The sequence below is a fragment of the Musca vetustissima genome, unplaced genomic scaffold (assembly GCF_032173495.1).
Source record: "Musca vetustissima isolate MV318-11 ecotype Yass unplaced genomic scaffold, APGP_CSIRO_Mvet_v1 utg14384, whole genome shotgun sequence".
Lineage (NCBI taxonomy): Eukaryota > Metazoa > Arthropoda > Insecta > Diptera > Muscidae > Musca > Musca vetustissima.
In genome coordinates, this window is record NW_026876209.1 from 71,507 (window position 1) to 93,447 (window position 21,941).

Genomic DNA, 21,941 nt, shown 5'->3' on the forward strand with positions numbered 1-21,941 from the left:
TAAGGCAGGCAGGGGATAATTGACTTCCCCAATGACATACCCATGTTAAATTCACCAGTCTAGGGCATGAAGTGGTAACTAGTGGTACTTACAAGTAATTAGTAAAATATCTAGTTCATCACCAGTTACTTGAGCTACTGGGTAGGTTAAAGGTAAGTAGTGGATTGGTTGTGATTAATTTCAATTTATTGCACTCTTGGGTAACAATGAATGCAAACAAATATGGGTTTATGTTTTGGAATAGCAGCCATTTAAGGGTACCGCTCCATTTGCGGTATTTTGAAGGTTCTTGCCTCATTATCCAACCGAAGTGTCTTTAATATTGCATATCGAGTTTTCATATGATAAAATACCTCCTCGCATATTTAGTGCGCCCATGTTTCGAACTTGTCCTCATGAAAAGATCGCACTTTTTTATGGTGGTCCACATTACCCGACATTGAATATTTTTATTTAAAAATAACTATCGGATTCAAAAATGAATACAAATTAAAAATCACCTATTATAATTACCGCTAAACGTATATTTTTGTTAAAGAAAACTAGAAAACCACATATCTTCTTTATATTCGATAAAAACCAAGCGTTTGACTATTTTGCAAAAACATTCGAATATTGTGCTAAAAAATTTCCAAGTCACTCTTTTACAATCAGAGCTACATTTTCTACTACTAGATTTTCAACATTGCAATTATTTATTAAAAACCAAGTTTAATGTTTGTTTTCACTAATTAGGAAAACATTTATCAAGGCGACATTGACATATTCCAGCATTTTCTTTGATATGGGGGTGGTCCACATTAGACGCATAGTCCACATTACCCGAAGTTACTCTACGAGTGGATTTCACCTCAAAATGGAGTAGGTAATAATATTAAATGTTTTAATATCCTGACATTTGTATGTTTAATATCAATAATTGAATTAGAAACAAAATTGACATGTTAGATGAGTAAACATAATAATAATAATAACAATTATATATTCAATTCATTTTCAATACTATATCCTTGGCTTTGGCAATTGCTTCCTCAATGTCACCAACCATATAGAAAGCTATTTCAGGTATATCATCCATATCTCCATTCAATAGTCGTTTGAAACCCTCTATAGTCTTCGGTAAGGGGACCATTTTCCCAGCGTGTCCTGTAAATACTTCGGCAACTTGGAATGGCTGCGAAAGAAATCGTTGTATTTTCCTTGCCCTTGCCACAGTTAGTTTGTCATCTTCGGACAGTTCGTCCATGCCTAATATGGCAATAATATCCTGTATGACAAGGTGGTTACATTTTGTATGTAGAATATTATGCAGAAACTCTTATCGAATTTCGTCAAATGTGTGCTGACATAACAAACTGGAACTAATTTGATAATGTTTCATCAGATTTGAAAATTACCTGGAGTGATTTATAACTCTGCAATGTTTTTTGAACTGATCTGGCTACAGTATAATGTTCATCTCCCACTATCATTGGATCCATTATGCGCGATGATGAGTCCAAGGGATCAACAGCTGGATAAATGCCCAACTCTGCAATTGGTCTTGACAAAACTGTGGTAGCATCTAAGTGCGAAAAAGTTGTCTGCGGCGCTGGATCTGTCAAATCATCTGCTGGTACATAAACAGCCTGCACCGATGTAATAGAGCCGTTTTTAGTGCTTGTAATCCGTTCTTGCATGGTACCTACATGTATTTCAATGTTTTAGCTAAAACTAAGAAGACACACATTATTTCATACATACCCATGTCGGTTCCCAAGGTTGGTTGATAACCAACTGCAGACGGAATACGTCCTAGTAAAGCGGATACCTCAGACCCAGCTTGAGTGAATCGAAATATATTATCAATGAAAAGTAACACATCCTGACCTTCCATATCACGAAAATATTCTGCTATGGTTAGGCCCGTCAGTACAACTCGAGATCGTGCACCTGGGGGTTCATTCATTTGGCCGTACACCAGAGTTACTTTCGAAGTGTCATCGTCTAAAGAAATTACTTTGGATTCAATCATTTCCATATACAGATCGTTTCCCTCTCGTGTTCTTTCCCCGGCACCCACAAACACTGAATATCCACCGTGGGCTTTTGCAATATTGTTTATCAATTCCATAATTAATACGGTTTTACCGACTCCAGCTCCGCCGAATAATCCAATTTTCCCACCTTTAACATAGGGAGCCAATAAATCGATTACCTAAAAACGAAATACATATGTTGTATTCTATAACATAGAAAGTGTTTTATATTCGAGCGAGAATTTCTATTGAAAATAGTAAAAAATGCAACCTCCCTCAACCTCAAATCAATAATCACATTCAGACCAGGATACAAATATACAAAATGTTACTTAAAATTGGACTACAGCTAAACTTTTACCAATGTATATGTAGATATTACCTTTATTCCTGTTTGCAATAAAACGGGATTTACCGACAAATCAGTCATTTCTGGAGCTTCGGCGTGTATGAAGGAATAAAATTCTGACTTTATGGGACCTCTTTCATCAATGGGATCACCAGTAACATTTAGAATTCGGCCCAAAGTAGCCCTACCGACAGGAACACGAATTGGATGCCCAGTATCTGTGACTTTTTGGCCACGTCGTAGACCTTCAGTGCTGTCCATGGCTACAGATCGCACAATATTATTGCTCAAATGATGAAACACCTTGAAAAATCAACTGTAGTTAAAGAAACTTCAGTTCGGTAATTCGAAGGGAATATTCACCTCTAAAACCAAACGACTGCCGCCTTTATAATCGGAAACTTCCATTGCATTCAATATCTCGGGTATTTCGTCTTCAAAGAACACATCTACAACCGGACCAATAACAGCATGGATCTGGCCTACTCTTGGCTGAGATGGCTGATCTTTACATGATTTAGTATCCTTTGTCTCATCTTCCTGTGTACAGACTGCTTTAGATTTAGACCTGATTTCCTCATGATCGTCTGCACATGTATTAAAATCTTCTAGTACACATTCGCAATCTACAGATTTAAAGATCATGTATAATAAATAACGGCAAATATATAAATTATTATTACCATTATCCTTTTTATCTTTCATAAGGATGTCAAACTTGCGATAACTTCTCTTGAGCATTGGAAGTTCCTTTTTGTTAGGCAACAGTGACACATGTCCGAAAACTCCCGTTTCTATATTAAGGAAAAAAATGTGGAATTTGTCATGGAGCTTGCTATTTAAAAAAATCTTACGGTATTTTATTGCACCAATTTCCACTAATTTCTTTATAAAGCTCATTTTTATATTTTTGGAAAAAAGATATTTATGGAATGTCAAATAATCCATGACTTCCTAATTTGAAGTGAATTTATAAATAGAAGCAAGTGGATAAAATCAGAATTTCCGTGAGGATGAGTTTTTATATTTTGTCTGTTCCCGTACTGCAATAATCTACTTATATTACAATTTTTTTCGAATTTGTATCGTAGTAAAAAATACTACAAGAACAGACCAATTAACTACCAAAAAAAACTGAAGTTACGTCCTTCAAAATATCTATTAATGGAAGGTTATCCAAATATTGATTACATGTCAATAGGCAAATTATAGCCCCTTTCGAAGGAAAATATGGCAGAGCAATTAACTACCGAAAAACTGAGGTTACGTCCTTCAAAATATCTATAATTGGAAGGTTATCTAACTATTGATTACATGTCAATAGGCAAATTATAGCCCCTTTCGTAGGAATATATGGCTAGGACAACCAGCCATATTCAATCGTCAATTATAAAATGTAGAGGAGGTGATGCAAATGTGGTATAGGTTGTTAATGTGGTATAGCCACTTTTTTGTAAACTGAAAATTTTAGAATAACTGAAACATGTTCTATAGTTTGCTGTTCTCAAAAAATAAGATAGCAATGATCTGTTTAATTTATTTAACTCAGGTTGAGAATCAGTAGCAAAAATTAAATTTGTCATGAAATTGACTTTTTCGGTTGAAGTTTAAAAATATTTTAAGTGGTTATTTATACTCTTTCGAGTCGAGCTTGATGATCTAAGTTTTGCAATGAAAAGGAAAGCCAGGAGAAGAACCTACGTACCCACCATTATGCGACGCGTTTCGCCGTTGGTTAAGCGGCTCATCAGGCATATTGGGCTATGTGGCTTTACAAATGTCGTACGTTGATAACTTGTATTTATTCCACCCTGATGCGAAACTTGCATATGCGAATTAAATTCAAATTTGTCAAAGTTCGACATTTGTCTTCATTCTAGGAACAGTCCTTTTCAAAGCAGATTTTTGTTGTAGAGATGGATAATTAATCCACACTCGTGTCAGGGTGGAATAAATACAAGTTATCAACGTACGACATTTGTAAAGCCACATAGCCCAATATGCCTGATGAGCCGCTTAACCAACGGCGAAACGCGTCGCATAATGGTGGGTACGTAGGTTCTTCTCCTGGCTTTCCTTTTCATTGCAAAACTTAGATCATCAAGCTCGACTCGAAAGAGTATAAATAACCACTTAAAATTACTTTCAAATGATCACTGCCCTTACAAGGCAAAATTCAAATAACAAAAAGTTTAAAAATATTTTTTAACAGATGTATTTTAATTTTTGTTATTAAAGCATTAAAATAATTAGTAAATACTAAAAATCAAATAATATTCGATTGACCACATATTCATCAACTTAGGAAAAAACTATGCGTTTATTCAGTAAACACAAGTGCAGGTAATGTGGTATACCTTGAGTCTGCATGAAAAAAGCCAGCACAAGACAAAATCTCATTACTATTTGAAACATTTGTACTCTACGAGAGTCTACCATGAATCACAAGGATGAAAAACAAAGGCTATGAGTTTTAACAACATCTCCATACAAAAATTAAATGTTGTCATGTGTAGACATTATTATATAATAAAAACCAGTAAGGAAAGTAGTAAAGTCGGACGGGGCCGACTATATGATACCCTTCACCACTATGGGTATATTAAACAGGACTATTAACATGAAATTGGATGAAATAAAATATGTGAATCTACCTAGATCTATCCATAAACATGTCATTCGTTTGTTACAATGGGACAAAAGTATGTAAATCGACTTCAAACAAATATAAATAGGTCATCCGTTGGGTTATATCTGTATTTCTAGAAAACGCAACTACGTAATTATATGCTCAATTTTGTAAGTTGTGCAAAATTTGATGTCAATCTGACTAACATGAGCAGTTTGATGCCCAATTTACTTGAAATCGGGCGAAAATATATATGGAAGCTTTATCCAAATATTAAGCGATTTCAAACAAACTTGTTACAGGTTAGGTTATACTAATTTCAGAACGTTTTGTTCCTATTGGTTCCTTCGTGCGTCAATTACTTAAAATCAATCTATAATAAAAGGGAGCTATATCTAAATCTAGGCCGATTTTCACGAAACAAGGCAGATATCACCCTAGGCTCAATTCAGTACGTTATGCCAAATTTCGTGCAAATCGAAGGATATATAGGGACTTTGGTGCACCATTTACATGAAATCGGACGAAACTATATATGGGAGCTTTATCTAAATCAGGACCGATTTTCTCAAAACTTGGTAGACATCACTCTAGGCTCAATTCAGTACGTTATGCCAAATTTCCTGCAAATCGATGGATATATAGGGACTTTGGTGCGCCATTTACATGAAATCGGACGAAACTATATATGGGAGTTATATCTAAATCAGAACCGATTTTCACGAAATAAGGCAGACATCACTCTAGACTCAATTCAGTACGTTGTGCCAAATTTAGTGCAAATCGAAGGATATATAGGGACTTTGGTGCACCATTTACATAAAATCGAACGAAACTATATATGGGAGCTATATCTAAATTAGGACCGATTTTCTCGAAACTTCACTCTAAGCTCAATTCAGTACGTTATGCCAAATTTCGTGCAAATCGAAGGATATATAGGGACTTTGGGGCACCATTTACATGAAATCGGACGAAACTATATATGGGAGCTATATCTAAATCTTGACCGATTTTCACGAAACTTGGCAGACATCATTCTAGACCTAAATGATTAGGCTGTACCAAATTTCCTGCAAATCGAAAGATATATAGGGACCCTTTACATTAAATCGGTTAAATATATATATATATATATATATATATATATATTTGCATAAGTATAGATTGATAATCTTATGCACTTTGTGTTGAACTATATTGAACTTATAGACGTATAGAAAAATTTATAAATTGTTTAATTTTTTGAAAACTTGTCAATCGACATATATAACATTTTATGGAATTTATCAAGGTTTATTCCAAAGTTTATTCATAAGATTAACAGGGAATACATGCCTTAGTCTTCTCTTACTGTCAACATTTTAATAGCGAAATTCAAACCAGAACAGGATACAAACTCAAAATATATTTCAAAATATCTTTCAAAAACGTAATGATAGTAATGTGCACGTATATTTTGGTTCGAATAAACATATTTTTTGTTGAATAAATGTTATGAAATATTTAAAAAAAACAGTACAGTCGAACGGGCGCACATTATGATACTGAACTAAATTTTGCGGAGCTGAATCCAGATTATGCTCAAAATTGTACAATTCCCTCATATTTGAGCCGCTAAAAATACCAGGTCCTTCCAAATAATGATGTTGTCTTTGACCAAGCCTATTGATGTTGCCTTCGACCAGAACCGAACGAGCATAACAAATATTGCGATATTGGTTCATAACTTTTATTATAATGTACAGACCGACCGGGCATATATAGCTAGATCGATTCAGCAAATTAAGGTATGACTAAAACGTGGATCTAGGACCAATATTTCGTGGTACTACAGTAATTTCAGTTTTTACAACAAAGATATGAAGTTTTAAACAAATATATGGAGGGAATTTGATTGGCCAATGCAAAAGGTGTTCGATTTATTATTAAAATGTCCATTACAGTTCCGATGACCTGATATCAGTATTCATTACTATGTATATAATTTATATCACACTTTTTGTTCTCACAAAAGTCAATTCTGAGAGACAATAAAATCACAATAATGCATTTTGACAGGAACATGGCCTATAAATAAGGTCACCAAGGGAGACCAGCTGATTATCGATACCTCTCAAGTTTGCTGTCAAAATGCATTATTGTGAATTGACTTCCATTATGAAAACGTAAACAAAGTCGAAATTTTTGACATTAGACTTGAGAAAAACCAGCTCATGGCCTATAAATAAGGTTACCAAGGGAGACCAGCTGATTATCGATACCTCTCAAGTTTGCTGTCAAAATGCATTATTGTGAATTGACTTCCATTATGAAAACGTAAACAAAGTCGAAATTTTTGACATTAGACTTGAGAAAAAACAGCTGTTTTCCGATTTCGATTGCTATCTTGGTGACTTTATTAATACATCTTGAACCAGCTGTTTTCCGATTTTGATTGCTATCTTGGTGACCATGGCCTATAAATAAGGTCACCAAGGGAGACTAGCTGATTATCGATACCTCTCAAGTTTGCTGTCAAAATGCATTATTGTGAATTGACTTCCATTATGAAAACGTATACAAAGTCGAAATTTTTGACATTAGACCTGAGAAAAAACAGCTGTTTTCCGATTTCGATTGCTATCTTGGTGACCTTATTAATAGATCTTGTTGGTGACCTTATTAATAGATCTTGGACAGCAAACTTGAGAGGTATCGATAATCAGCTGGTCTCCCTTGGTGACCTTATTTATAGGCCATGTCAAGTAGAAATTACCCACTTTCACAGTTAATCAAGACATCAGCTGCGCTAAATGGACTACCTATTCATTGTGCCATGGTTGCTACATGAGCTATCAATGTCATATGCACTGTCTGAACACATATGAGATTTTCATGTATGTTAAAATTGGTGCTTTTGTGTCCACATCTATATATGAATTTCTATTTTAATTGTTATTCATAATGAAATATATGTATTTTCTTTTTCCAAGCTGACAAAACAGCTGATTTAAAATTTGACAGTACATACGACATTGATGGCTGTGGCGTGTAACATCAGCTTTAGCAGTATCATAATAAACAAAAATGAGACTGGTATGGCATAATTTACGTACTTTGAAATTAAGTTGATGAATATTTATTCCTTTCTGTAGTACTGCCTCAGCAATGACTTGGCCAAACCATGTTACGTTATCACTTTTAAGGGACTGCGGATAATGCTGGATTGCGGTCTGACAGAACAGACGGTTCTTAACTTCCTCCCTTTGCCATTTGTCCAAAGTATGAAACTCTCAAATTTACCAAACTTTATTCCAAGCCGAGAACACGATCCCCAAATGGACGGCGAACTGAAGGAGTGCTGTGGGCGAGTCTTTGTAGACTCTTCCCCAGAATTTACTCTGCCCATGGACAAGATGATGGATTTCAGTGAAATCGATGTTATACTAATATCCAACTATTTGAATATGTTGGCGTTGCCGTACATTACGGAAAACACGGGATTCAAAGGCAAAGTATATGCCACCGAACCCACATTGCAAATCGGCAGGTTCTTCTTAGAGGAACTGGTCGAGTATATAGAGGTTGCACCGAAAGCCAGCACCGCCCAATTATGGAAGGATATGTTACACATATTACCTTCACCACTAAGTGAGGCTTTTCGCCCGAAGAAATGGAGGACTATTTTCAGCCTGAAAGACGTACACAATAGTCTTTCAAGAGTGACAATTATGGGGTACGACGAGAAATTAGATATATTAGGAGCTTTTATTGCAACGCCTGTAAGTTCGGGATACTGTCTGGGTTCCAGCAACTGGGTACTTAGTACGGCTCATGAAAAAATTTGCTATGTTAGCGGTTCTTCTACACTGACAACGCATCCGCGACCTATAAATCAGTCAGCACTTAAACATGCTGACGTTCTTATTATGACGGGTCTTACCCAAGCACCCACTGTTAACCCAGATACAAAATTGGGAGAGCTTTGTATGAACGTTGGTAAGTACACAAGTCTTCCTCAAATGATTATCCCTTACTAAAAGAAACAATTTGAAGCATTAACCATACGCAACAATGGATCTGCGCTAATACCCTGCTATCCGTCAGGGGTTGTGTACGATTTATTTGAGTGTTTAACGCAAAATCTGGAAAACGCTGGACTGAACAATGTTCCGATGTTCTTCATTTCGCCCGTGGCCGACAGTTCCCTCGCCTATTCCAATATTTTAGCCGAATGGTTGAGTTCAGCCAAACAGAACAAAGTTTATCTGCCAGATGATCCATTCCCGCATGCCTTCTACTTGCGCAATTCAAAATTGAAGCATTACAAACATGTATTTTCCGATGGCTTCAGCAAAGATTTTCGTCAGGTATGGAATTCAAAATCATTTGAAGAAACATGAACGATGAAATAATAACAATGAAATATCTATTTTTGACAGCCTTGTGTAGTATTCTGCGGGCATCCAAGTCTGCGATTCGGCGATGCTGTACATTTCATAGAAATGTGGGGTAATAATCCTAATAACTCAATTATATTTACTGGTAAATATCTCATTTGTCTTCTGAAAATAGAAAAATCAATCAGTATATCTATTTTTATTTTCCAGAACCAGATTTTCCCTATTTACAAGTATTAGCTCCCTTCCAACCATTGGCTATGAAAGCCTTTTACTGTCCCATTGATACATCTCTGAATTACCAGCAAGCCAACAAATTGATCAAAGAGCTAAAACCGAGTGTATTAGTAATTCCAGAAGCCTACACAAAACCACACCCGAGTGCGCCAAATCTTTTCATCGAACAACCCGTAAGTTTACACTTCGTTGTTTTTTTTTTCATCTTACTAATTTTCTTTTCCAGGATAAGAAAATTATAACTTTTAAATGTGGTGACATAATACGGCTACCACTGAAGAGGAAACTAGATCGAGTATACCTCACATCTGAAATGGCTCAGAAGATTGTTCCCCGAGATGTTGGCAATGGTGTTACAATTTCCACTATAACTGGAATACTGCAAGTCAAGGATAAAGTACATAACATAAAGCCATGTGCAGATACTGTTAGTGACATGCCCAGTGGAAGTAAAAAACAACCTCCTCCCTCCAGAGAAGATGTATTGAAAAATGTTAAGTATGAGTATGGAAGCCCTGACGTGGACTCGCTTGTAAAGCGCCTCAGTCAAGATGGTATAACTAACATTAAAATGGAACGTCAGGGCAATGTGCTGACCCTGCACTTAGTAAATGAAGATACCATTATAAAATTCGAAGACAATGAAACCCATATCGTTTGTGGTGGCAAACAATCACTACGCTTAAAACTAAGAGATTCCCTACTGAAATGTCTTCAGTCCTTCTAGATAAGAAAAGAATGACAATTAATAAATATTTTTAATGATAAGAGAACATTTTATTTTTGATTTTTCAGCACCTTACTACACCGTTGACAAATGTCATTTTCTGATGCCACCGCATAACGTCGACAGCGTGGGCATAACGACGAATGTTCCGTTTCATATATGTCAATATCAAAATCCTTACATAAATTGTCCGACTTCAATACCTTCACTGATTGTACTTGCAACAATTCGCATAGTTCGGTATTAGAGTCATTTCCGTCACCAACACTGAGATGTAGATTTTGCAAAACGTTAAATATGTGGTCATTGCCACATTTGATAGTTACTTCCAAAAACCATGAAGGCTTCGACGAATCAGCCTTTTGATTTAATAGCCGCTTGACTTCAAGTGCAGTTTCCACAACATCTTCTAAAAAGTTGTTCTTCCACTCATCCTCACACACAACCGATTGTTGATGAAAATGTGAATTGGCATCTAAATAGAGTTAATTGCTATTAATTTGGAACAATCATAGGTCACTGTTGCTGCTTACCATAATAACTCCAACTTTCTTCAACCAAAAATGGAGCTATTGGCCACAAGGCCTTATTTAAAATAAAGTAACACTTCTCCAACGTAAAGCTCACACTTTGTATTTCCTCTTGAGATCCACAATATAAGCGATCTTTAATCAAATGTACGTAAATAGCAGATATTTGGTTTGCAACAAAGTTTTGAATAAGTACCACAGCCCTGTTGTATTCATGGGATTCGTATAAATTATTAATCTACATAGGGGAAGATGCATTGGTCAAATAGGCTTTGTTAGTTCAAACGTATAGTTTACCTCTTTATCGAAATCAACTAATTTACTCAATAAGTATCGATTCAAATACTTAAGTGCTTTAACATCACCAATGGGGGTGTTCTGATCAATCCGAGAATCAATGACACCATTAAGATAACGCAATGTCAAACGGATTTTGGATAAATGATCCGCCGCTTGTTGTAGCAGCTTATCACTTACTGTTATAGCCATATGCTGTGTACCATGGGAAGCCACCCACCACCTGAGAATTGTGCAATAACAACAACGTTACGTTGTGTTAGAGAGAAAAATATATTTTCCTTACCTTAATGCATCAACGCCATACTTCTTCGTTATATCTTTGGGTGAAATAACATTGCCCAATGACTTGGACATTTTATGGCCTTTATCATCTACCGTAAAACCATGAACGAAAATAGATCTATGTAATAGACGAATTAATACACATACTGTTAATTCTAAAGCTAAACTGATTCACCTACTTGTACGGAGCACAGTCTCTTGCAGCTACACTAGTCAGCAATGATGATTGGAACCAGCCAGTAAATTGGTCATAACCTTCTAGATATAAATCTGCAATATGTTGGTCTTTCAATACTTGTGACCAAGTACTGCCCGAGTCAAACCATATATCAAAAATATCTAAACCTTTTGCTACATCGTCAATAGTCACATTGAAATATTTTAGCAACGATTTGGGCAGTAGTTCAGGAACAGATTTGGACCACCAGAAATCAATAGTACCTTCTTTAGATACCATATTACAAATATGCGTTAATATGTCTCTGAAGAACAACATAATTAATCTTTTAATAGGAGAAATAAAATATTTGTTTACCTATTGCATATCACGTTCCCTGTATTTTTGTCATAGAACACAGGTATAGGGACACCCCATGCTCTTTGGCGGGATATACACCAGTAGGGACGTTTCATAACTTGTTTTGTTAACGTTGCTTTGCTGGTCTCGGCGTTAACTCGTGGATAAATTTTAACATTTTCAATCTTTAAAAATAAAAATGAGAACAGTTCGGATTATTTTATCTCTTCGCGACAACAATGCAAATCAATGCATTTGGTCCAAAGACTCAATGATAATAGCTCGTCTTAAAGATTATTAGTAGAGCTCAGAATGGTCTGCATATATTTACCTCTCGAACGGCTTTATCCTTTAACAGAGATGTGTTTATAAACCATTGTTCACTGGCTCTTAATATGATGGGCTCCTTGGTTCGCCAATCCAAGGGGTAACTGTGTGTCAATTTATCCTCGTAGACAATTTCATCTTTCAAATGGTTCAAAACAATGTCGTTGCCTTCTTTCAACACACTTTTGCCTTGTAAAAAACCTGGAGCATTTTTATTGTAGAGCCCTTCTTCGTCGACTAAGGATTTCTAAGAAAACATCAATAGCTTTTTTGATAACGTATTCAGAATCCACTTACGACAGCAACTTTTTTCTCTAAACAAATTAGGAAATCATCCGGCCCATGTGCTGGGGCTGTATGTACCAAGCCCGTGCCCTTAGTGTCCTGAACATGAGTAGCATTGAAAAATGGCAAAGGAGGTTGATCGGGATAAAGTGGATGTTTATATGTACAATCCATCAAGTCGATACCTAGAATACACATACCTTGTATTAATTATTTCATTACCGTTGAGACTTATTTCTCACCATCAATATTTCCTTTTACTTCACACTCAATTTTTGATGTTTTTACAAAATCGTCCACCAAATTTGACGCGATTATATACAAGTTCTTCTCCGATTTCAGCTGCAACAAGGAATATTTTAAATTCGAATTAAAACATATGGCTTGATTGCTGGGCAAGGTCCAGGGTGTAGTGGTCCAAATCAATGCATATAACTTTTGAGAGTTGTCAATCTGAAGCGTGGGTGGCAAATTCTCCAAAGGAAAACGCACATATACCGATGGACTAACGAAGTTATTGTCGTATTCCAATTCTGCCTCAGCCAACGCTGTTCTAATAATTGAAATGAATAAGTTCAACGCGCGCTCAATATACGTTTTCGATGAATATAACATACTTGGAAGAGGGTGACCAATAGACCGGTTTCAAATCACGATACACTAAACCTTTTTCATATAAATCAAGAAATAGCTGCAGCTGATTACATATGAAATCCGGATTAAAAGTACAATATAATCCGTTACTATCTTGCCAATTCGATAATATGCCCCATGAACGAAACTCCTCCTTTTGTCTTCCTATAGCATCTACGGCAAATTCTCGCGCTTGAAGTGTAATTTAATTTGCAAAATTAAAATCTCTTAATCACACGTCACAATACTAGCTTACATTTTTGTCGCACCACAATGGGGTCATCTATTCCCGTCTTTTTGCCGGTCGATGCCAATGCTTTTAATTCAATTGGCAATCCATGACAATCCCAGCCCGGTCTATAATCAACTTTGTGTCCTTTCATCATTTGGTACCGAATGGTAATGTCCTTAAGGATCTGGAACAATTAGGTAATTTAACACATGCAGTCGAATGTTTCCATTAAAATTAAATATAAATGTAGGTACTTTATTAACGGCATGGCCCATATGCAAATCACCATTTGCATATGGTGGACCATCATGCAATATATATTGGGGTTCCTTGTTATGTTCGAGTTGGTAATTATATGCCTTTGCAAATGTTGTCTGAAAAAAAATAATAAAATGAATATTTCATTAATGACACAGCCAAATTTGATTGAATACCTCGACTAGAGTCCTTTCCAGTTCCGCTCTTTTGTTTGCCGACAATCGAGACGGAAACCGAGTTTTTGGCAAATTTACAGTGTTTGTGTACCTGACAGTATCTTTTGGGGCATGTTTAATGGAATAGAGCCGACTACTAGAAGTACGAAAGAATCTTAACATTATTTTATGTTATATTTAGCTAATTTGAACAGCGATTTTATGTAATTTAGCAAGTAGAAAATAAAACAAATAACTTTTCGATTCGATATTTGTTCAGAAATTAAAAAAATAATCGAAAAATCATCGATTATTTAAAATAACATTCAACTACAGTCAAGATCTATTAATAATGTCACCAAGATAGCAATCGAAATAGGAAAACAGCTGTTTTTTCTCAAGTCTAATGTCAAATATTTCGACTTTGTTTACATTTTCATAATGAAAGTCAATTCACAATAATGCATTTTGACAGCAAACTTGAGAAGTATCCATTATCAGCTGGTCTCCCTTGGTGACCTTATTTATAGGCCATGCTACCAGTAAATGTTACCATAAAATATCTATCGAACATATTTGGTCTGTTCCCGTACTGCAAGAATCTACTATTTTTTACTCCGATAACACTTTTTTCCTTTATGATATCGAAAAAAAATAGTAAAATCGAGTAGATTCGTGCAGTACGGGAACAGACCAATTTTCTCACGAAGCGGTGTACACAATATTATCTTTGGATGACGGTTTGGCCCAATGTCTGCTTTTTTGATAGTGTGGCCGTTTATGTCCGTAATTTATAAGGCAACCACCACAATATTCATGATTGTTGTCAACATTCCAAAATGATAGCATGCACCATGGTACAATCATCAAAGAGAAAATACATCTCTAGCAACAATTTGTTCTGTTCATTTGACATATTTTTACATTTTACCAAAAAAGGCGAACAATGAATGGAATGTCAGGATTTCTTTTCAAATCGAATTGGGAATATGATTTAGATATTGCATGGTACAATAAGGTAGGTTAGTTGTTACTGCTGATTACAATTTCTGCGCCTGTTCTGTCAAACAATTACTCAATCTGTGAATGTGTGTGTATAAAGGCGCTTTTAGGCTATAGCTTTTATCGTGATAAAGTGCATTATCTCGATTAAATTGTTAAATCGAACTGAATTTACCTCGATTTACCATATAGAATTAAATCCGCCCAATATCTCGATTTGGCCAAAATGCTATGCTAAATCCATGGCACAATGAATAGGTAGTCCATTTAGCGCAGCTGATGTCTTGATTAACTGTCAAATAGGGTAATTTCTACTTGAGTTCGTTGTGTAGTGTTGCCAACCATTTGAAATATTATATGGAAAAATTTGACAGATAATCGAGCCAAAAACAAAGGTTGTTGTTGTGATACATCACCTTATTATTGCATCATGGCTAAATCGAGATAATATCAAATACAACCATGTTTTTGTCCCAAAAGTAATAATTTCTCCTTAAAGTATGCTTTAAAATTAGTTAATAGTAAAAAATAACTGCTTAAAAAATATGTAAGATACTGAAACATTATTTCTTCTTCGTAATATTCATAATTAAGCATAATAAATGTTGTTATGCAAAATTATAAAAGTAATAATGAAAAAATCAGGAAATCAGTGAAATGTTAATATATGCGTTACAAATAACAGCTGACAAATCCACTTCATTTAATTTGCTAGTCTAAACAGCATGGTACAATTATAAAAGGTAACAGCAAATCCCAGCTGATTTGATTCCAACGTAATACTAGTGTCAATATAAATTTGACAAATTATGTTTTTAAAAATCACCCAACAGGAAAATTGGGAACGCATACAATTTGAAATTGTTCTTTATTAATGTGCTCCCGTATTCAATTTACTCAATCTGCCTGCTGGGAAAGTTTGAGGAAGCAAATCATTCTTGAAGGAATAACTCGCTATTCCCAGCATTGTCATATGTGTTACACATATATATGGCAATAGCTCAATTAAAGGAAAGATGTGGAAGCGATAGAAATATAAATTTGATAGATTTTCATTCATGTTTTTCAATTTTTATTTTGAGGATTCGAAAATATTCTATTTCCAAAATAAAAATAATTTGATGATAATTTGTTTGTTTGTTTACATTTTTCTGTCAAATGAGTTGACACTAGTAGAACTTACAACAACAAATTTCCATGTGGTTGTTGTATCGTTTTTTGTACAACAACACTTGCTGTTACCTTTTATTATTATACCATGTCTAAACAGTTAGAATTTCATATCTCGATTTTCAAATCGAGTCGATTTAGAAGGCATTGGTTAAAAGCATGGTTAAAAACGGATTTACATATAACATGTAATCATGATTAAAGGCTGAATAAGGGTTTATTTTCTTAAACGGCATATACATTAGAACTTTTTACCGGGTTAACCTACTTTATGAGGGTTTATTTGACATATATGCAAAGGAATTGACACTGGGTTAACGAAATCCGGATAAATGTAAACGTACTATTAATCAGAACGTACCATTAAGAAGAAGTTGTAGATTCTTGCAGTATGGGAACTGTCCAAATTTAAATCATCGTGCGGCAGGGTTTTTTTTTATTTTTTTTTTTTTTGGCTCTTTTTGTCGTATACCGACAACTAGGGTTGGTCGATTACCCAGAGTAATCATGAACCACAGCTGTTTTACGTTGAGTTAGTAGGGTTTTGCTAATCGACATATCACAAGGTGAACGTTATAACCAAAGTTCTGCTTTGTGTAAAATCATCGTGCGGCGTGGTTTTTTTAATTATGATCGAAATCATGATAGTAATGAAAAGCAATACTATCGTTTTTGTACGAAAAAATACAACTCTCTCACAATATACCAAAATTTGCAACTGTTTTCATATGTTGTTTGTTTTTTAATTTAACGGTTGCCAAATACAAAAATGAAAGATCAAAGGAAAATAAAAATTATTTATAGAATTTTTCGTTTTTATGTGTTTGTTTTTATTTTCCAAACGATCACAGCATCGTAAAAACATTTTAATTCTTGTAATTCTTTTTTTCATTATTTTCAAATTGCAAACAAATTAGTAATTTGTATACTAACAAACATCAGCTGATCGGCATTTAGATCATGAATAAATTTATGTGTAAATAATTAGGGTGTATTTCTGGATTTCGTCTCACCATCTGTCAAATTCTTCCACATAATATTTCACATGCTTGGCAAATTTGCACATCGAATTCAAGTAAAATTAACCACTTTGACAGTTAATCGAGACTTCAGATGCGCTAAATGGACCATCTGTCAATTTTTTCCATATAATATTTAACATGGTTGGCAACACTGCACATCGAATTCATGTAGAAATTACCCACTTTGACAGTTAATCAAGACATCAGCTGCGCTAAATGGATCTTGGCGTGACCATCGTAACGTGTACAAGAATACAAAACTGTGTGAGCGTAATAGGTTTGGATGGATAATAAAGCAGACACAAATCAATGTCGAACAATTTTGGTGATAAGATGAAAAGGAGGGAAAATTTTTCTTGGGTTTCTGCCACATAAAAGGCCAAATTTGAAAAAGCAAAAAAAAAATAAAGAGTTGAATTTGGAAAAACATGGTACACATAATTATTACAAGACAAGGCACAGCTTCCTACTGATTACAATTTTTTCTCAAGGTGGATTGTTCCATCAAATCAAAATGCATATTTTGTGTATGTGTGTGTATTGTTTGTTTTGAATACTGTGCCAAATAAATTGTAATATATTCTAATTTAATTGAAATGAAACTCATTTTTTAACGCGTCCGTCTGAAGGTAATTACTTTGTTATGGACGAAGCAAATATTCCATGACATTCCCTACTGGATTTTGGAATGAAATCATAACCTTTCATAAATTTTTCGCGTTTTAGTTATGTGTTGAAAAAATGTCAAAATAAACACAACCACATGTTGGATATATTTATTTTATATTTGGCAGAAGAAGCCACCAACTCATAGTTGCTTTTTTATACCCTCCACCATAGTATGGAGGGTATATTAATTTTGTCATTCCGGTTGTAACTCATCGAAATATTCATTGAGTTAAAATCCTAAAATAGATTAAATGGGCATTATTCTATTCAAAAAATATTATAAATTGTCATGTTCGATCCTATCTATCTATATATATAAAAATGAATTGCTGTTCGTTAGTCTCGCTAAAACTCGAGAACGGCTGAACGGATTTTTCTTATCTTAGTCTTGAAATGTTCGTGGAGCTTCAGGGAAGGTTTAAAAGGTGAGAACAGATCGAATAAATGCCGGGAAATCTCTAAAAAGCTGACTTTTATATTTCCCATACAAATGTTTTCTAAATAAATCAATTTGCTTTTATTGTCAGAGTTTTTTTTAAGTTTGATAAATTTTAATTTTTGTCACAAATTAAGTTTCTGAAAGGAAACGATGCAATCGGTGAAGATCTTCCTTATTTTTTAATTTGGTTTTTGGTCAAAAATCGGCGATTTTCCAAAAATATTTTTTCAAAGGTCCACCATTTTGTTAATTTTAGAGCGAAGTCTCTAAAAAGCTGACTTTTTTATTTCCCATACAAATGTTTTCTAAATAAATCAATTTGCTTTTATTGTCAGAGTTTTTTTTAAGTTTGATAAATTTTAATTTTTGTCACAAATTAAGTTTCAGAAAGGATTAAGTTTCGATTACCGATACGTGCGCGAGAACTTTCTTTACTTTTGTGATCCTTTGAGATAGTGAATCTGTGAAAGGTACACAATTGTTCAGTAAACGCGTTGTTTTGTCATTAATTAATAAACTTGAGATGCCGAGGAGAAGACGACCTGACTTAGGTTGTCCATATAATGCAAGTACATTTTGGGACTAATTCAAGGATGGAAAATCAGAAGAGATTCTGAATCGAGTTCGTGTCCATTCAGGGTATTCTGATTCTAAGATCTATGCCCCTGATTAATTTGTTTGAAAATAATAATAATAGGAAAATGTTGTTCCTTAAAGTACCTGAAATGTTGATATTCCACGGGAAATATCAAATCAGGTGGCCTAATCGTTTTTCAATATCTTTGAACTTATAAACACCTCGCATACATGCGACTCCGAAAATGTTTATCACAGTGTAATATACGAGATATCTTCTTTGCAAAAATCTATCATTAAGCTCAGCTGAAAAGAGAACAAAAAAACAGCAATTTTATAAAAATTAGCGATGATGTAGCGACTTGAAAGTTTTACGAAAACCTCCGTTAAGCTGTAGTGCAAAATTCCTGGAATGAGGTTTTTTATTCACAGTAATTCGTTATGCCTAATTATAGCCAACTCTATTAGGAAATTCGGTCAATGTCTTTGTAATACTTTATAATATATGGGGTATTATGCTATATAGATGCTATATCAAAAACCTAAGTAGATACTTTGTCGAAAAAATGTGTCTCCAACAATCCACGCCCCCCCTATTCCGGAATGAACTTTTTTAACTACAACAGTGGGAATGGAGACATATTAATTTTACACACCATGAGAAATTATGGGGGATACCATATGGGTGCAACCCGCAAACTTGGACCAATATTGATAGTTCTTTGTAAGGAGATTGTGGAATCACAAAATAAAACAACTAATTACATCTTATTAAGTTGAAAAACGTGCCCAAATACCCAAAGCATTCTATAATGTGGAGTTCCATTATATGGAGGCTTTTCGGAAGTTTGGGTAAATTTTGTTAGGAACATTTTCTAATCAATGATCATCCAAAATGTAAAATTACAGCCAAATACCGAATATTAAGGGGTTACCTGGATACTTCGGCCAATATTGATAATTTTATGAAGTGAGATTTTCAGTTCAATAAGTATCCTTCATATTTAACTAAAAGCAATTCTGTTGAAAACCGTGCCCAAAATCTTCAAAATACCGAATGTTTAGGCCTACCATTATACGGGCGGTACACCGAAACATGGGTCAATATTGATAATTTGATACGGACACTTTCTGCGCAGTTTCAATGTATGTGCAAATTTCAGAACACTATCTTACAGATAACTTAATATTGGGCTATAGTTATGTGAATTATACATCAACAATATTGCTATGCAAGACAACGTTTTCCGGGCCGGCAATGTTGAATGTTGAAATGTTCGTGGAGCTCCAGGGAAGGTTTAAAAGGTGAAAAAAGTCAAAAACCGCGAAAAATTTGCAAAAAGTATTTTGCAACATATTTGCATTTTTACGAATGTAGTATCGAGCTTTTTAAATTGCAGCACGTCGTAGTTGTTATTTGAAGATATTTTTGGCGAAAATCGGTAGCGTATCATTCCTTTAAGGGGACCCCCCCATTCTCGGGGTCAAAATTTTTGTTGATATAATTCGAATCTACACTAATTAAAGAATGTCTCTACAAAATTTCAAGTGAAAATCTCAAGAACTGTTGAAGATATATCCGATTTAGTGTGTCAGCATCAAGTGACGGCTAAAGGGTTTCTCAAACTTTAAACGCGTTTTTCTCTAAACATTTTTTGCGAATGGCGGGCACGATAACTCAAAAACTAATAATCCAATCGGTTCCAAATTTTGCATCGTTTCTCTGGGAGTGTATAGCTCTCGTATGAAATAGGATAAAGCCAATCGGTGAAGATCTTCCTTATTTTTTAATTTGGTTTTTGGTCAAAAATCGGCGATTTTCCAAAAATATTTTTTCAAGGGTCCACCATTTTGTTAATTTTAGAGCGAAGTCAATAATCCTAGTTCATACGAGAGCCAGACATGTACTCTTTCTAACACCGTTGGAATTTTCGGATTCCGATGTTCCAGTGAGGAGTTATCATGCCCGCCATCAAAAATAAGGACTTTTCTTTAATTACAAAAAACAACAACAAAACAATAACAAAAATTTTTTGTAAATTATTTTTCTTCTTTTTTAAATCTTCAATTATATATGTGCAAAGTTACAAACCTTAACAAGCATTGGTATTGATTTACCAGCCCATTGAAAATCTTAAAAAATTCAAATCGAGAATGGGGGGGAGGGGGGGTTCCCTTAAGCCTACATTTGTCAGTTATTGAAAAATTTCTTTCAATTGGATTGACATTGTATTAAAACTTTTTTAGGAGAATACAACAAATAATTGACAAGTATATCATATCACACTCAGGTTGGAAAACGGGAATAAGAACTTCAACATACCGAAAATTGAACAGGAAATAATTCTGACGTATTTCTAAAACGTTAATCTATAGTCCACAATTTCTGGGATGTTGTTTTTTATTCACAGGAATCCGTTATCCCTAATTATAGCCGACTCTATGAGAAAATTCGGTCAATGTCTTTATAGAACAGAAAATGGGGCGGGACCTGTATTTATATGCTATATCAAAACGTGGTCTTAAGTAGATACGTTTTCATCCCCAATATCCAGAAATTACATATTTGATTATATTTAGACATACAATGGGAATGGGGTTTAATTAATTGTTGGTATGAAGATTTAACACCACATGAGAAAATGTGGGGGATACCATTATATGGGTGCTACCCGGAAACTTGGATCAATATGCATAATTTTTTGTAAGTAGACAGCCAATTTTGTTCTAACACGTGACTAAAACCCCCAAAATACAGAAGAGTGAACTTATATTGAAAATTTTAGTAGGATTCATGCTATCAAATAAAACAATCAATTACAGCTGATTAGGTTAAAAAATGTGTCCAAATCCCCAAAGGATCGTATAATGTGGAGTGCCATTATATGGAGGCATTTCGGAAGTTTTGTTAGAAACATTTTCTACTCGATGATCATCCAAAATATAAAATTACAGGCAAATACCAAATATACGTGGGCCAATATTGATAATTTTAAGTAGAGAGATTTTCTGCTCAAGATCTATCCCTTATATTAAATTAAAAGCAATGCTGTTGAAAACCGTATCCAAGATCTTCAAAATACCGAATGTTTAGGGCTACCATTATATATGCAGTAACCCGAAACATATGCCAATATTGATAATATTTGGTACGGACACTTTCTGCTCAATTACAACCAATTCTGTTGAAAAAATCGTTACA

The 21,941-nt window shown here is 34.6% G+C and overlaps 3 protein-coding genes across 3 annotated transcripts; 1 reads left to right on the forward strand and 2 right to left on the reverse strand.

Annotated features, from left to right (window-relative positions):
• Positions 1–985: 985 nt before the first annotated feature.
• On the reverse strand, positions 986–2,859 carry LOC133338771 (ATP synthase subunit beta, mitochondrial). The gene is made up of 5 exons (XM_061546876.1): positions 2,731–2,859; positions 2,401–2,670; positions 1,744–2,197; positions 1,398–1,684; positions 986–1,267 (listed from the first exon to the last, which is right to left on the reverse strand). The coding sequence occupies exons 1-5, from the start codon at positions 2,773–2,775 to the stop codon at positions 986–988; spliced, it is 1,338 nt and encodes a 445-aa protein (XP_061402860.1). The 5' UTR covers positions 2,776–2,859.
• Positions 2,860–8,065: 5,206 nt separating this feature from the next.
• Positions 8,066–10,342, forward strand: LOC133338772 (integrator complex subunit 9). The gene is made up of 6 exons (XM_061546877.1): positions 8,066–8,074; positions 8,134–8,977; positions 9,035–9,348; positions 9,421–9,523; positions 9,589–9,788; positions 9,842–10,342. Exons 1-6 carry the CDS (start codon positions 8,066–8,068, stop codon positions 10,340–10,342), a joined length of 1,971 nt encoding a protein of 656 aa, XP_061402861.1.
• A 50-nt stretch (positions 10,343–10,392) lies between these two features.
• On the reverse strand, positions 10,393–14,044 carry LOC133338773 (isoleucine--tRNA ligase, mitochondrial). Its single transcript, XM_061546878.1, has 13 exons — positions 13,883–14,044; positions 13,703–13,822; positions 13,473–13,632; positions 13,201–13,408; positions 12,826–13,136; positions 12,596–12,768; positions 12,303–12,545; positions 11,990–12,156; positions 11,634–11,936; positions 11,456–11,572; positions 11,170–11,392; positions 10,876–11,110; positions 10,393–10,817 (listed from the first exon to the last, which is right to left on the reverse strand). The coding sequence occupies exons 1-13, from the start codon at positions 14,042–14,044 to the stop codon at positions 10,393–10,395; spliced, it is 2,847 nt and encodes a 948-aa protein (XP_061402862.1).
• Between the last annotated feature and the right edge of the window lie 7,897 nt (positions 14,045–21,941).

Excerpts from the sequence above, each read along its gene's own strand:
- LOC133338771 (XM_061546876.1), bottom strand. The coding sequence starts at position 2,775 with ATGGAAGTTTCCGATTATAAAGGCGGCAGTCGTTTGGTTTTAGAG. Across the intron at positions 2,671-2,730 it reads GCAGTCGTTTGGTTTTAGAG|GTGTTTCATCATTTGAGCAA; the intron begins GTGAATATTCCC and ends TGATTTTTCAAG. Across the intron at positions 1,268-1,397 it reads AGAGTTATAAATCACTCCAG|GATATTATTGCCATATTAGG; the intron begins GTAATTTTCAAA and ends CTTGTCATACAG.
- LOC133338773 (XM_061546878.1), bottom strand. The coding sequence starts at position 14,044 with ATGTTAAGATTCTTTCGTACTTCTAGTAGTCGGCTCTATTCCATTAAA. Across the intron at positions 12,157-12,302 it reads AGGATAAAGCCGTTCGAGAG|ATTGAAAATGTTAAAATTTA; the intron begins GTAAATATATGC and ends TTATTTTTAAAG. Across the intron at positions 11,937-11,989 it reads GGGAACGTGATATGCAATAG|AGACATATTAACGCATATTT; the intron begins GTAAACAAATAT and ends GTTGTTCTTCAG.
- LOC133338772 (XM_061546877.1), top strand. Across the intron at positions 8,978-9,034 it reads AGAGCTTTGTATGAACGTTG|CATTAACCATACGCAACAAT; the intron begins GTAAGTACACAA and ends AACAATTTGAAG. Across the intron at positions 9,524-9,588 it reads TAACTCAATTATATTTACTG|AACCAGATTTTCCCTATTTA; the intron begins GTAAATATCTCA and ends TTTATTTTCCAG.